This window comes from Dasypus novemcinctus, chromosome 21 (genome assembly GCF_030445035.2).
Source record: "Dasypus novemcinctus isolate mDasNov1 chromosome 21, mDasNov1.1.hap2, whole genome shotgun sequence".
Classification (NCBI taxonomy): Eukaryota; Metazoa; Chordata; class Mammalia; order Cingulata; family Dasypodidae; genus Dasypus; species Dasypus novemcinctus.
Genome location: NC_080693.1, coordinates 55,555,832 through 55,572,746, shown reverse-complemented (window position 1 = coordinate 55,572,746; position 16,915 = coordinate 55,555,832). Strand labels below are relative to the sequence as shown.

General features: G+C 37.9%; 1 protein-coding gene across 3 annotated transcripts in view; it reads left to right on the top strand.

The window, feature by feature from the left end:
• The first annotated feature begins 1,371 nt into the window (after positions 1-1,371).
• KAT7 (lysine acetyltransferase 7) overlaps positions 1,372-16,915 on the top strand; it is a 29,683-nt gene continuing 14,139 nt past the window's right edge. The window contains exons 1-7 of one of the 3 annotated variants that reach the window (XM_004446577.4): positions 1,392-1,607; positions 3,974-4,121; positions 6,173-6,349; positions 7,720-7,959; positions 11,659-11,741; positions 14,553-14,642; positions 16,132-16,230. In XM_004446577.4, the coding sequence (XP_004446634.1) occupies positions 1,593-1,607; positions 3,974-4,121; positions 6,173-6,349; positions 7,720-7,959; positions 11,659-11,741; positions 14,553-14,642; positions 16,132-16,230 (852 nt within the window). In that variant the 5' untranslated portion in view covers positions 1,392-1,592. Of the gene's footprint in view, positions 1,608-3,973; positions 4,122-6,172; positions 6,350-7,719; positions 7,960-11,658; positions 11,742-14,552; positions 14,643-16,131; positions 16,231-16,915 lie in introns of all 3 variants that reach the window. The other 2 variants (XM_058284017.2, XM_004446578.4) reach the window with 2 other exon arrangements.

The following is a 16,915-nucleotide window of genomic DNA, read 5'->3' as shown; positions in this document are numbered from 1 at the left end:
TTAAGTACAAAATAACGGAGTAATAGTGTGAAATTGAAAGCTGGATTACTGAGAGGCTACAAAGGAAGAAATGTGAGCCATTTTAAAATAAGTTCTTTTAAGCAGTTCGACCTAAGTAGGTTATTCCGAAGTATTTATATTCAATACTAAAAGCTAAATACTAAACACTAAAAGCTGTTAGTGTCAATACTAGCCCGGGATATCTCCGAGGAAAGCTCTGACCCTAGCGTCTGGAACTTTTAACCCTTCAGAGTCCTTTGTTTAGCCCATCAACCAGATATTTGCCTTCTGTTGCTTTGTTCTTCAGTTCTGCTCCTTGGGGGAAATCTCCATTTAGCAGGCCTCAGGTTGGAACGCCCGTCCAGGATCCTAACTTAATGACTGAGCTTGCCTGATTCCACACAGCCTCTTTTAGCCAAGTCTTGGTCCTCTCAAGGCTTTTTCTCTAGCTAGGTTATATTCTTGGCCAACTTCTTCCTATACTCTCTCAACGCAGACCCTATCATTATCATTATCACCCTATCATCATCATCATCGTCGTCATTATTATTTAAATATCCATGCCTTTTTGAACTGCAGCTTCAAGAAAAACATCCGTTCTTCTTCTCCCCTCTCCCAACTGCCGGCTCATGCAACTGAATTTCCAGAGGTCACTTAGGCTAAGTGGGGTTAAATGCTTCTCCGACTCTGGTACAACAATCCTGGCCACTCAGTAATCTCAAAACCATACGTAATGGGGGAAGGGAGCATTCACCACAGGGCTAAATTGGAATTCTTTGGAGCTACAGCTTCGGAAGAATGGTTTTGTCTCCTCCTTCCGCGAGAAGCACGACTAACTTACGTACTGCTCGCCAAGGGCAAGGACAATGTCTCCTCTACCAAACACCAAACTTCCTGAACACGGAAGCCACATTTTCCTTCTTTTTACAAGCCCTCCATTCCCTCCCCTATTGAGACGCAGAATGGCTCTTAAAACACGGTTTCTTGTGCAAAATATCCCGTATCAACTTTGAGTTTATATGATAACAGAAACGTCCTTTAGTCAATTAGGCAACGAAGAGGTTAAATTTCGGCAACATGAGGGATTTCGGGGGGTTCTTTTCCCGTCTCCCTTAAATTAAAACGGCCTGGAAGGGAAACTGCCCAAGGTAAAGATGAAAACCGCTACCTTCAACTGTCAAGCTTTTGCCCCAAACAAGAATGGCTAACCATGCCCACAAAGGCCGCCATTCACCTAATCAAACCTGGTTGGCCCGGGTTTCTACTCTCGACGCCTCTTCCTGCCCAATTCCAAAATGGCGCTTACTAGCCTCACCAAAAGGAGCGAACACCTCTCCCACTCCCCCCTCCCCCGCACCATCTCTGGCCGGAACGCAAAGTGACGCGACCTCAGCCGGAAGTGAAGGAAAAAAGCGCCCCAGCCCGCGGCGCCTGCGCAGAAGACTCCAGACGCTGTGAGGCAGGAGGCACTTGGGATCGTCTGCAGGATTGGAACTGCTATAGAGGCCGCCACGGAGCCCGCCGGAGCCGCCGTTCCTACTGCTGCTGCCGCCGCTGCCCGAATCGGAACCGTCGGGCCGCAGCCGCCGGCAATGCCGCGAAGGAAGGTGAGAAAAACGATAGAGGAGGGATGGCGGATTTTTAAGGACAGTCGAGGGAGCAACGTGACGCATCTGGCCACGCCTCACAGTGGTTAGGTTCCAACTTCCCGCTTTCCCAACCCAGCTCATCAGCCCTCTCTTCCGTCCGTACCCTACAGAAAAACGTGGGCCCGACCCTGGCCTCGGCCTATGTTTGCTACTATTCCCGCCCTCTACTTGGCCGAACCGGAGGCGTTCTTATCGTTAATTGGTCGTTGAAACGTCGAGAAGCAAATTGATTGGCTGGTGACACCGCCCATTTGAGTCCAACGGTCACCTCCCCGCGTGCGGGGGCGGTGCCTGGGCCCGGCCCTACCACGCTCCAACTGGCGGTAGAGAACGATTCCTCTTTTCTTGATTGGCCGCGCCTGGCAGTCTGCCCCCCCCCTCGGGGGCGCGGTTCGGCAGGACCTCTATTGGGTGGCACGAGTCCCCTCCCCTCCGGGTGATGATGATGATAGGTGCAGAGGCAGCATTTTTGAGACCGCCTTCCTTTCCAGGTGTGGGGATCAACAAAGCAGAGGAGTAGGTGGTAGTGAACCAGCGCCCATCCCCAAGGGATCCGCTCAGTCCTGTTGATTCTAAGCTTTACTTTTCATTATTTGCTTAGCTCGGTAGCGCCTAGAACATGCGGTTTGTAAAATAAAAAAGAACTTTTATTTATCACCTGGGAACCACCCCGCCCCTCTTAATTGAGTGCAGTGGCAGAGCCAGAACTACACAACAAATCTAATTCAGTTCAGGAAAGGTTTGTTGACTGCTCGTGGTCGGCTGGCTTGCTGGGGATTTTAAAATTACTTAGACATATTCCCTGGCTTAAGGGACTCACAGTCTGATGGGAAAACAGACATAACTGTAGAATAACCTATACATTCTTTAAGTAGAGAAATACACAGTGTATTATGTAAGGGCAGTAGGGAGCAGTTAAATCTGCTCTGGAATAAGATGGGGAGTATATATTGGTGAAAGCCAGAGAGAAAGCCAGGGTAAAGCTGGAAAGGAATGGTCAGAGATGATCAGGGACTGAAATATCTGGAAAATTGAACTAGATGACCTGTAAGACTGCTCCTTCATCCCAGTAATTTTTTTCTGTGTATGTGACTCTTAAGCCTCCATTTATTTCTGCACAGATTACTTTTGAGATATTTGGAAAGCTGGGTGATGGTATTGCTCATTTCTCCAGAAATCTTTCATTTCAGAGAGGCTTTTGAGTTAAAACAAAACCAAAAAACCCAACAAAGTTTCCTAAAATGACCAAAGTTGGTAGGTGGTATTTATGTTAAAGCAGAAATAGTGTTGGTACCTTGGAATAGGTCCACAGTCCCCTTTCTGCAATTTCCAAATACAGAGAGCTCTGGAAAATGTAAGTTCTTTAGTACCTTATTTGGTGGCAAATCTGTCTTAAACTGTCCAGCAGCTATTTATGGTTTTTATATTTCCCATTTTGTGTTGTTATTTATATATTTTCCTGCAGAAATATTAATGAGTTTGATTATGGGGCATTATTTATAAGATTTATGTGAAGTATTCTTTTTCCAACAAACTAAAAAATTGTGAATTCCAAACACAGCTGGACCCAGGCATTGCAAGTAAAGGATTGGAAACTTGTAGTTTGAAGCTCTGTATTTTCTAGTAAATACTCTTCCTTTTCTGATTTAATAAAGGATATAGTGTTAACGCTCAGTTAATAAAAATTATAGCTAATCGCTCCTGAGGAGGCTGCTAATTGCCAAATTTTGAATTGAAAAGATGATAAAATATGCTTTTTAACACCCCCCAAGTTTTCATGTGCAAGCTATGGTTATCGGCACTTTTGGAGAAACCTTCAAGGGGAGGTGACCTAAGAATTTCTTTTTCTACTTAAGTTCTCTTGGGATCAGAGTTGAGGATCTTGATATTTTGAATTAGAATATGGTTTTCTTAATATGTGATAGCTATTCATGGCGACTTAGAACAAATAGCACCAACATTTTTCTCACTATCTTAAGACTTTGCAGGTGCATGGTTATATCAGCCAGACCATTTTGGAGTTGGGTACTTTGATTTCCATTTTGTGGTGCATACCTCCAAGTAAAGTTGTTTCAGAATTAGTGATAATGCAGTAAGAGTTAATTCTCTTTATTTATTTCACAAAAGTACACTATTTGTAAGTTATCTGTTTAAATGTTCTTAATAAAGGATAATTAGCTCTGGACTGGGAGAGGAACTGTTTGTTGAATCCTTTCTGAGTGGAACTTGAAGTTTTCAGCTTCATGGTGTGTTGTATTTCTGGTATTAATCAAACCTACCCAGTAAATGCTTCTGTGCTAATGTATGGATCTGTGGTGTTACAGAGGAATGCAGGCAGTAGTTCAGATGGAACCGAAGATTCCGATTTTTCTACAGATCTCGAGCACACGGACAGTTCAGAGAGTGATGGTACTTCTCGACGGTCTGCCAGAGTCACCCGCTCCTCAGCCAGGCTAAGCCAGAGTTCTCAAGGTAAAAGGCTTTGTTCTTCTGATCATTCACAGCTGACTGGCTGGTCAGTATGTTATTGAACTAGTTAATGTGGAAACGGTCCCCCTTGTTTTGGTATAGATGATAGACTCTGGTGAAATACCAAATGAATAGCCTGCAAAAGTATCAGGTCTTTAAAAATGGTTCTATTGGGGGTGCTGTCCAACTTGTAGACCCAAAGGAACTATGTCTGATAAAACGATACATTAGAGAGTGACATGTATGTCTTGAATCATTTACATTTTTTAGACTACAGTTTTCTCATCACTCAAATGGAAATACTACCTCTTCACTTTCTGTTAGAATGGTTTAGGGACTTAATATTGTCTTGAACCTTTTATTGGAGGAGCTCAGTACTTCTAAAATGATATTTAATTCTGAAATATAGTCAGATACACAATATATACGAGTATTGTACTCAAACATCAGTGTGTGAATATCCATTATTTTGCTTTGGGAGTAAAGAATCTAGACCCTTAGATTTCAAAGGATGTTTAGGTTCTTTAGAGCAATTAACCATCTAGGCTTGGATATGGAGAGCACCCCTGACTCATCCTGCCTCTGCTCTGGAATTCCGATAGGAAAGAAGGTTGTTGTAAATGCACGAAGCTGATAATCAGTAGGTGATACAAGATTAAGAAAAAATTATGATATGCTTTGAGTGCTGAATTGGTCACTGTAATACAAGCGTGTTGCAAAACTGAGAGAAAAACATTAGTTTTTCAAGGAGAGTGGGAATATTCTCTCAGTAACTCTTCCTAGCTTTTTTATTTTTAAATTAAAGAATTTAAAGTTTAGCTGTGTCTTGATTCTCAACTTTTCAATTTTTTCTACAATTGTAATATTGATAAATGCCTATTAAAATTCAAGCACTGTGCTATGTCCTGGGATGCAATGATGGAAAATTATAGTTCCTGCTCTCAAGGTGGAGTGCCCACCTGAGAGCAGGCCTCCCAGAATGAGGTTTTAGAGGATCAAATAGGAAACAATGGGAAATGGTGTTCTAGGCAGAAGGAACAGCATGTGCAAAGGAAGAGACATAATGTTCTTAGAAAATGTCGTGGGTCATGCCCTGGACATCTGAAAGTTGTAAATATTAGAGACAGAAAATTCAGGAGGACTGGGTCTTATACTTAATGGCCAGAGGTTTCCATTCAGTATAGTTTATGTAAGGTGATTCTCTCTAAAGCAGAGCACAGACTACATTGTGAATTGAGGCTCCTGGAGGTGTGCAAACCAACAGCATTGCCGTGTGCTTACTTTTTTTCACCTCGTAGTTAGGGAGTTTCAGTTTTCTTCTTTGGAGAAGCTATAAGATTTATATATTAATGTTATTTTAGGAATTATTGTTATTTAATTTTTGCTTTGAATTTCTTTTATTTCGTGATCAGGTTGGAGATGTAGGGGCTGCTGAATGTGTCAGAATAGGTTTTGCCATCCAGAAGTATTTAAAAAGCCGTATTCTTTCCTTACCTTTATGAATTTATTATAATTTTGCCTAAGTGTATCAGAGAGGGTAATTAGGAAGAAAAAAATAGACCTTAAAGTAAGGAGATATTTGTATATTTTAATACTTTAATAGTAGAACATCTGCTTTGTGATCAGTTAGAATAAGGGAAGAAAGAAAGGATGCAGCTAATATTTATAAGGCATTTTCTGTGCACCATGAATCATAGTTCTTATATCCATTATCTCATTTACTCCTCACAATAACCTTATGAGGATGTACTACTATTATTTTCCCTATTTTACAGATCAGGAGACAAACTTGGAGAGATTAACTTCCCCAAGATGTCACAACTAGTTGGTATGGTGGAGTGGGATTGAATCAAGTTTAGTCTTGATTCCAGAACCTGAACTAGTAATGCTACACTGTACCTGAGCAAGGCTGTTTTGCTTTTATTCGTATAGATGTTTTAAGTGTTTGTTGGATTTTTTTAAATATGAAGAGGAGGAGGAATCTGAAATCTGTGAAATAAAACAGATTTCCTTTTTTCTTTAATTATTTTATTGTCTTTTAAAATTGGGATCAGATTCCAGCCCTGTTCGAAATTTGCAGTCTTTTGGCACTGAGGAACCTGCTTATTCTACCAGGAGAGTGACCCGTAGTCAGCAGCAACCTGCACCAGTGACTCCAAAAAAATACCCTCTTCGGCAGACTCGTTCATCTGGCTCAGAAACAGAACAAGTGGTTGATTTTTCAGATAGAGGTGAGTGGATATGGTATGATTGAGCTTATGCTCAATTTTCCTTAAAGGGGTACTTGGGGGCAACTGCAGATAGATGCCTAAAATTGACAAAGATTTAAATTCATCTAGATGGGTACTGTTTGCCTGATTCCTTTCTTATGTCCTGCTGAGGACAGTTTGGTGCTAAAGTATTCTGGAGATTCAGACCTATAGTAGGAAGAAGGGTCTGGAGCCTCTTCAACCATAGATAATAAAGCTTGAATCAGCTTTTTTTATAGCCATGTTTGTCAGTCCTTTTCTCTCTGAACTTTTGAGTAGTGTTGATCAGTAATGGGGAATGAAAAACTATTGAGATTGTGATTCACCAACTCTTTAAAGCAGAAGTTACACACTGATGAGCTTATTCTAGCCTACCAACATGGTTAGCCTATCAACATGGTTGGTTGGTTAGATTATGTGTGCTTATCAGTGTTTAAATTTTCTAAAAAAAAAAAGTATTGTCAGTATTTGAAAATAGAGATTTCATATAAAAGCCCAGATTACTAGTTTTCTTTTAAAGTTGAAAGATCTGGGAACAATGGGTAGTCATTTCCTCGCTGTGATAATTGGCTGGAGCTCAGTAGTAGTTGTCCCCATTAAATGTGGAGTGAGCTGTTCCACATTGTCTCTTTTCATTCCTATATGTTACTCTTCTATGCCATGTAGGCATTAGTCTTGTAACCCCTGACTTAAAGTCTAGAATTTCAAGGTTGACTTTTTAGATTACCAGTGAGCTGACTCTAAATCCATATCCTATTCTCTTACATCAAGCCTCCTTGTTGTCATCCAGAAAGAAACCATTTTCACTTATCTTCCATCCTGTGAATCTCCTGGTAGGAGAGTAGGATGATAATTTTTTTAAAGTATTTAAATCAAGTCTTTTTTCTTAAAAAAAAAGTTTGTTTTTTTTAAAGTTAGAGCAGTTGTAGGTTTACAGAAAAATCTTGCAGAAAATACAGAGTTCCCATATTCTTCCCTACCTCACCCCAAGTTTGTGATTATTAACATTTTGCATTAGGGTGGTATATTGGTTACAGTTAATGAAACAATATTATTGTAGTTGTAGTATTATTTTCATCCATCGATTACCAATGATTGGGGGCATAGGGGAGCACAGATAAGTGAAATGTATTAGATAAACCCAAGATTTGATTTTAGTCAGAATTTCAAGTTGCATAAAGATGGTGTTAGTGTTTCTTTTCACTTTCTACTTAACCTTATAGCTAATAAGTTGCTAAAAGTTACTGGTTAAATCATAGAATTAGAATCTGGGAAACCCATAAACTCTTCTGAATAATAAACCTAAATAAATTAATCCCATTCACAAGTTCTTACAATTGCATTTACTTTAGAAACTAAAAATACAGCTGATCACGATGAATCTCCACCTCGAACTCCAACTGGAAACGCACCTTCTTCTGAGTCTGACATAGACATCTCCAGCCCCAACGTGTCTCATGATGAGAGCATTGCCAAAGACATGTCCCTGAAGGACTCAGGCAGCGATCTCTCTCATCGCCCAAAGCGCCGTCGCTTCCATGAAAGCTACAATTTCAATATGAAGTGTCCTACACCAGGCTGTAACTCTCTAGGTTAGTGTGGCCCAGCTTTGTGACACCCTGTGTTCTGTGGTTCTTTTCAGAAATGTTTTGTATTCTTTTATAGTCCAGCTTCTTAGGCTCTTCACCGGTCATGTGTTCATAGTAACAATGAGTTGTCCACTTAAATAACATTTTTGCTTCCTGGCCTACTGTCCATAATAATAGTTCTTTGCTGATGTGATTGCAGGAAATTACAATGAACTAAGTTTACTGAGAACTTTTCCTGGTGAAAAATCCCTTCCTTTTCCCAGTGAAAGCGAAAAATGGAAGACCTCCTATTTTCATATATCTCGTATGGCAAAGATGCAAGCTTAATGAGGGCTACTGGAACATAAGTTAGTGTAGAATTGTGGTTGAATGATCCTATCTATTAAGAGAAATGAAAAAAGCAGGTTTTTAATCAAGAACTTATGAAACTAATAGGGTACAGATGAGACTTTGACCTTTTGTAACTTCAGTAGTTTTGGTCCCATGGCTTTGTGAACTAAATATAAACAAGATAAAGTATTTCTTCTCAGATAAGTATCTCATTTATTTCTTAGGACTGACTTTTTACCCCTTATTGAATTACCTTAGAAATTATTGTCATGGTTTTAACCTTGTTTGTGCTTCTTAGATGAGCTTAGATGGCAAATGCTGGTCTTTAAAGTTTGTATCTAGGGTTGAAAGACACTGATTGGGAGATAAGCAGCCTTTTACTCCTGAGACTGCTTAAACAAATTCAGATATTGAATGTGGCCATCAAGTTCAGAAAAAGCCTGCTTTGGAGGCAGACAGTGTATTTATTTGGATCCTTTCCTAATCATAGCAGCAGTTTCTTAGATAATCACAACCCATCAAAATGCATAAAGAGAACAGAAGTTTCCCTGAACTCCATAATCACAACTCAGAGATAGTTGTTTCAGGTCTAAATTGATGTTTTGGGATAAGTAATGAAAAACTAAGAATATACAACCTTTTGTAAACACCAATAGCAGAGATGGCTGATACACTTTGAGAAGGTTAGGATCTACTTGTCACACTGCAAGGAAAGGAACTTTTCCTCAATTTCTGCTAATCACTATCCATGCATCCCTAAATTGTTACCTTTACTATGTTTAGTCAGTCGTTCAACTGATATTTGTTGAAAGTTTGCATATGCCAGACACTGTATTATTAATAAATTCTGGGAATGCAGCTATGAACCCGTCAACAGTTCCTGCCCTCATGGAACATTAAGTCTAACTGCGGAAGGGGAAACAGTAGATAAATTATTGCATAATACATCAACTGGAGATAAATGCTATGAAGGAAAATAAACCAGGGAGTGCCGAGAGGGTAGGATATTGCTGTTATACATATATGGTGGGTCAGAGAAGGCTACTCAGATATAGTGACGTTTGAGCAGAGAACTCACCATAAATGAGAGAGTGAACCATTTGAGTACAGGTAGGGGGGATGGCAACTGCAAAGGCTCTAGGGCCTGAGAATGCTTAAGAAGTTTGAGGAACAATTAAGAGCCAGTGTGCCTGAGACAGAGTAACCAGGGTGGACAGGAAGAGATTAGGTTACAGGAGGGACCAGATTATTATATATGCCCAAGATTTAACTCATCGATTGGGTAGACCATAGGGTAAATAGAAATCTGGTACATAAGGGGAAAGTTTACATTGACTTTTGGTTTTAATGTATTGGCCAAGTTTGGAAAGGATGAATCTGAGCTTCCAGAATTGTTCTTGATCCTGTTTCATTCATCTTAGGCAAAACATCTGTATTTCTTAAAAAATTTTTGTATAAAAATATTACAAGTTAACAAACAATTAAAACCTACAGAAGGCTTTGAAGTATATAAGTAAAAGTTCTCCTTCATTCATTCCCCTAGAACTATGCTCTAGGTATAAAACTACTATTGGTAGATATTATGAATTCTGGATAGTTTGTATACATATGTAAACATATGTATGTATGTACATGTCTTTTATTAACAAAAGGATAAATACTTATACAATGGTTGATTGTGTGTCATGAATATATTACATTATTAGCACTTCCATCTTTTTAATGGATACTGAGAATTCCATTATACTGATACTTAATAAATTGTTTAAGTGGTCCTATGTTGACTGACATTTAGATTATTTCTCAATTTTAGCTGTTTTGAACAATATTGTAATTGATAGCCTTGTAGTTATGTATTTCCTAGAAAATCTAGGATAAGTCATAGAAGTGAAATTACAAGGTCAATATATCAACTATCGCTTTTAAAGTTTTGATATAAATATATTAGATCTGTTTTAAATTACATATTATTAAGTAAGACATAAGACTTGAAAAATTTAGTCAAAAGTATTGGATGTATAATATTAAAAAACGGTCCACTGTAGCAGTGGCACTATACATTTTTTTTCTTTCTTTTCTTGAATTTTATTCATCATGAAAGAATCACTCTAAAGAATGTAACACAGTTTAGTATATACATAAACTTTTTGGTATCTTTTTTGTCCTTCTATGCATTGACAGTAATGCAATGCTGTAGGATGCATGTGTGCCCAACTCCATTGAGGGTATTTTTCTGTGTCTAAGATAAGTTGTATTGATTTCCAAAATTACGATTTTAATATCACAATTCCAGAGAAGTGGCATCCTGTGTGTCTAGATTAATTTCCCCCAGTTACTTGGAATCCTTGTACCCATTAAAGCTCACTCTATAAATCATGTATACTTTTAAAAATCCCAGTGTCGTCTTTACCCAAAATTAAATGTCTTTTCCATGAAGGGTAGAGATTTTTGTAGTCTTGGAAGTCATCTTAGTTATCTTTTTTTATCTCATAAACATTCTATCATCAACTCCTCTTAGGTGTTTTATAAACCTCTTGGTTGAAGAGATGTATAAAAAGGAAATACTTAAAAAAATTAGAAAAATGAAGAGATACTCCTTTAGAAAAAATGAGCTTCTGTATTTTCATACTAACATATTCTCTTAAGAAAGCCTTGTGTTACAGCAAATAGACACAAAGAACAGACAACTGAGGTGGCGGGGGAAGGGGAGAGAAATAAATAAATCTTAAAAAAAAAAGAAAGCCTTGTGCTAATTGCCTGTTTAAAAGTTTGATTATAGAAGAAGCCTAAGTCTTCAAACAAAACAAGTCACCCCTCCAAAAAAAGTATATTTTATCTAGTTCAAAATTATCAAAATAAGTTTACTTTTATAATAGAAAAGGCCATTTCCTTCTCTATTTTTCAGAAAAATTTTTTCAGTCATTGAAAGGAGTTAAATTCAGATTGGATCATGCTGCACAGCAGAAAGAAAATTGCACCTCTTTATCATAAAATTTGATTAATTTAGCATAGAAGAGTTAAATTCCACCCAACAAAAGAATATGTTCCTATTTATAATTTTGTGCCTTTATTATAAATGTACAGCTTTATGATATTTTAAAACTTCAGAAATATGTCATTAGAGCAGAAGGAACTACATTTTATATTGAACATACACAAGTATGATTGCCAGGTCCATCCTGTGGAAGAAAAGAATTTATAGTATGTGTAATTTGTGGCCCTAATAGCACTTACTTTTCATGGATTCAATCTGTGATGAGGCATATATTCGATAAAAATGATACAGCCAAAAGCAGGTTTTCTGTAGAGAAAAATATGTCTTTCTAGGCTTAAGTCCTCTTGCATTTTCAGATGAAATTTTTTCCTTTACAGGACACCTCACAGGAAAGCATGAGAGACATTTCTCTATCTCAGGATGCCCGCTGTATCATAACCTCTCTGCTGATGAATGCAAGGTAATTGTACTTTTCTCACCTATTCATTGATACTTATTGAGTGCTTACTTGTGCCAGGCACTTTGCTAAACACTGGGGATACAATGGTGAACAAAATGAGCAAGGTGCTTGCTCTTACATTCTAGTGGAGGAAACATAAAAAGTAATAGTGTTTAAAAAAAAAAGTTAAAAAATAATTATAACGAATACTTTGAAAGAAATTAACAAGGAGATTAAAGTCAACTTCTAGTGCATTGACTTTGAAAGACTGCTAGGACCTCTTCCACTAGGAATAATTTGCATAAATATGTGATCTCAGTATTTATTCATTGAGTTCTACTAAATCTATGAAATCATTTTGCTTTTTACAAAATTTTCTTAATTCCTTTCTTCTTTCTCTATTTCTGCTAAATACTTGATGCATTTGTTACTCTCATTTGGGCCTTCTCTTGGCTACTTCTTTTAAATTTCTGAAAAATACGGCTCCTAAGTCATCTTTTGAGTTTTGGGATAAAGTATTTAGAAGTAGAGCTTAAGATCCTATCTTCCCTGTTCTTGTATGGGCTGCTGCCAAATAACTGATGATGGGGAAGCAAGAGTTGAAGTGTTATTTATTAAAAGGATTGTATAGGTAGTATTGGACCGGTTATCTAAGCTGTTAGATCACAGTATTATTGTTTTTGTTTTTATTGTTATGCGCTAATGAGGCCAGGGTCACAAGTTTGTTCTTATGTGTGCCAGTTTCATCGTGAGAAAATGTAGATTACCAAGATAACATTAATTCTCTCCAGTTCAGGAATTTGCTCTCTTGTTTGCCAGTAAACCATGGGGGAGGGGGGAACAACGACAGGGCGAGGGAACAACAGGGGAACAACAGGGCAACAAGACGGATGGGGCAAGGAACATTTCCTTATTGTGTTTTATCTTTCCCCAAAATCGCTACTTCAGTGCCTGGGTGGATTTTAAGGTCAAGGGTCCTTACTTTTGTTTTTCTTCATTCTAAATCTGCTATCTGACAAGACATTAGGTATTTTTTTCTCTGAAAATAACTGATCTCTATTTTCTGAGAGTTGTCTTCTGCCCCTTGGCTTTAAAGATCTGATACTATGGATGGTTTTACATAAATATTTTATTAAGATATACTTTTAGGGAAACGGACTTGGCCCAGTGGTTGGGGTGTCCGTCTACCACATGGGAGGTCGGTGGTTCAAACCCTGGGCCTCCTTGACCCGTGTGGAGCTGGCCCTTGCGCAGTGCTGATGTGCGCAGGGAGTGCTTGCCACGCAGGGGTGTCCCCAGCATGGGGGAGCCCACACGCAGGGAGTGCGCCCCATAAGGAGAGCCGCCCAGCACGAAGGAAAGTGCAGCCTGCCCAGGAATGGTGCTGCACTCGCGCAGAGCCGCTGTGGCAAGATGACGCAACAAGAAGAGACACAGATTCCCATGCTGCTGACAACAGAAGCGGACAAAGAAATAGGGTGCAGCAAGTGGACACACAGAACAGACAACCGGGGTGGCGGGGAGGGGAGAGAAATAAATAAATCTTTTTTTTCAAAAAAGATATACTTTTAAATTGTTGGCTTGTAGCAATATGAATATGTTACCTTAAGCAATTTTTTTTTTTTTAAAGGAGAAGGAAAAATTCGGTTTGGGAAGAAAATTCTAAAACAAAGAGAATGTTTCTATTCTGAATTTTTCCCTTTCTCTCCCTGCTCCACCCTTGCAAGGGGAACCAGACTGAGCATAATCCATCTTTACTACTAGAACTTGTGCGTGGAGGATCAGGAGAATTTCTGAAAGATGATATATTTGTATTACATTTAGAATGCCAAATGGCAAGATTAGACTAATTCCTCACAGTTACTCAAAGCTTCTGAGTTTTTAGAGTACCTGCATATCCATGTTTCTTTTGAGTTTCTGTTGAGGTCATATATTTATGTGGCTGCATGTGTCATACATTGTTATAGACATCTGAGGATTCAGTGAATAAGATAAAAGACTGCCTTTGAGGAACTTGCATCCTAATAGGGGAATAGGGGAAGGCAAAATAAACATAAATTAATAAATAAGAATTTCATATAGTGATAAATGCTGTGAGAAATAAAAAGAGTAGAGACAGAGAGAGTGACTGTTTTGGGGAAGAGGCGTAGCACTGCTTTTGCTAGAGTAGGTAAGTCCTTCTGAGAAGTTGGCATTTGATCTGGGACATGGATGATGGCAAACAGGCAGTTGTATGAAGATCTAGGGGAAGAGAGATGTACGTAGAAGGAATAGCTTTCAAGTTTTTTACCTGTTTAGCTGTTTAGATAGTGTTGCCATTCATTGATGTGGGGAAGATTAGGGATGAAGCAAATTTGTAGGGGAATGTCATTTGTTTTGACATGAGTTTTAGTGAAGTTGAATATGTAGTTGGGAATATGTCTTCACTTCCTGGATGATGAAACTGAAACTATTGGAGAGCTAATGTGATTTGTCTAAGATCATATTACCAGAAAGTTATTTTCATATAGACTTGAACCCTTTTCTTTGTACTTCTTTATTCTGTTCCTAATCCATTGTATAGTAGAGTCTAGTCTAAGAGTTACCAGACTTAATTAAAATCTTAGCTTTATCACCATTTAGCTGTAATCATTTCACTTCTTTGATTCTTAATGGCCGAGAAAATGCAAAATGTAAAGTTTGTCTATTTCACATAGAGATTGTGATAATAAATGCAAAAACCCTTTAAATTAAAAGTACAACATAGGTCAAGGGATTATTGTTGTATGTTATTCTTTTAATAAATGTAGTCTTAGAGGCAGGCAGATATATTGATGTTGTTGACGGTTGCAGGTGAGAGCACAGAGCCGGGATAAGCAGATAGAAGAAAGGATGCTGTCCCACAGGCAAGATGACAACAACAGGCATGCAACCAGGCACCAGGTAGGGGCCTCGTTACAGCTCTGGCCATTCACAGTTTGAGATCCATGACTTGGATCTCCCTTGCCCCTCAACTGTCCTTAGGCATGTCCATGCCTATTGTTTCCTATGGTATGTCTAAATAACTAATTTTCCAGTTATAAACTCAGAATCATACATGTTTTTCAAACAGTAAATTTTCAGAAAACAAACAATTGTTGAGGAATGATGCTATCTATAATAATGATAATAATAATGAAAAGATAGTCCAAAATATTTGAAAGTTTAAAGTTGCTGTTCCATCTCCTCATTTTGTATCCATTTTCAACTTATTGTAGTTTGGTTTCAAACCCCTCTACTCTGCTGGCATATTGTTAAGGTCATGGATGACTTCTTTGCATTTGATAGTTGTTGACTAGGTAATTTTTCTTCTACTTCATTCTTTCCTTGATTTCCAGGATGCTTCTTTGTCCTCCTCCTCCTTTTCTGAACATTCATGCTGGGTTGGTTACACTCAGTTCCTTGTTCCTTCCTAAACTTTGGTCTTTATGCTTGCTGTTTTTCTGCCTGGAACTCTACCTGCACCAAAAAGAAGAGATTTTGTTTTTCAAGGCCTTGTACAACTAACTCTTAGCTGCTTTAGGAATCTCTCCCAAATCTCTCCCACCATTAATGAATTTCTTCCTCATGTAGTCCTATTGTAATTTGCTCAAAATGTTAGTTTAGCTCTTGTTACATTATATTGTATATAACTCATCGTATATATGTCTTTTGTGGTTTGGGTAGGATGGGAAGCGAGGAAGCCTGGGTGTTGAGGGAGAAGTTTGGACTTTGGAGCCAAACAGATCTGAATTTGAGTACTGCGATTCTCTTACTCTAGCTGTGAAGTCTTGGGCAGGTCAGCTAACCTCTCTAAATTTTATTTCTTTGTTAATAAAATGGGCTTACTAAAACCTGTCAGGGAGTCAGCTAAATTATGTATATAAAGTACCTATCCCCAGTGCTTGGCAAGTAATAAGCACTCCATAAGTGGTAGCTGTACTTTTCATCATTATATTGAGTTGTATTGTTACTCATTTTTCCTATTTTTATATCACTGCTGATCAGATCATTTTGTATCACTGCTGATTAGAATGCTTACTGGAAAAGAATAAGCATTCAGTGAATGGTTAGTAAATTAAAGTGATCTTTGTTTTATTCCTATTGCTTTGGTGGTGATTTAAATTCTTTATATGTTGTTTGGGTTAATTATTAAAATAAGGTTGTATTCCTGAACTCATAAAATATAAGTGGCAGTAAGGGTAGTAGTCTGGGTGATGAGGGAACCCATTTTGAAATTTTAAAATTGTCTTAGTGTTTTCAGAATACTAGTGTTGACTGAAGTTTTCTCTTGGTTTGAGAATTCTCAGCTCAAGTTGCACTTTCATTTTTTTTCTTTTTTTGTACTTTTAATTTTAAGCTTGCCATCTCAGAATTTTCTAGGTAGTCTTACTTTTCTCCTTTTTCCTTTTAGGCACCAACGGAGAGACAACTGCGATACAAGGAAAAGGTGGCTGAACTCAGGAAGAAAAGAAATTCTGGACTGAGCAAAGAACAGAAAGAGAAATATATGGTGAGGAGAAGTTAAATATTTAATTAGCATGAACTCTTGATGTATTTGATCACTTTTGGTTTCTAGATGTCTGCTTTTCAGGTTTGCCATTTGGTATTCTCTAAAAGGGAAACACTTCTCTGGCAATTAGAGTTTACTATAATCTCCTCAAACTGGGCTGTTGAGAGTGGAAATGGGAAGTCTTAGAAAAATAAATAATAATTTAGATTTTTTTAAAAATTGGATTTTCTATTGGTTTGTAAGCCTCACTATAATACTGAAGGGTTAAATTCACCCATTAGAACAAATAGCATGGGAATGGAAAAATTCCTGCAAGATAAAAAGACCTTTTTGCATTTTTTTCTGGTTATGGAAGTAATGCATGTTTGTAATAAAAAATATAGAACAGTTAAGAAAAGTGTACAGAGGAAAATAATCCTACAGCCTAAAGATAACTACGGTTAACATTTTGACTATGTCCTTTTAGCTTTTGATATGTATATAAATACCTTATTTATATAATTAAGATCTTACTGTATGTTCAATTTTGGATTCTCTTTCCACTTCAACCTCTGGAACTTTTTCCTCATTCCATTAAAAATGGTTCCAAAACTTTTTGCATAAAATTCACATTTTTAGGTAAAGATTTATTTTATTTCAAATTTATTATTACACACTTACTATTGGAAATACCAAAATATAGTGA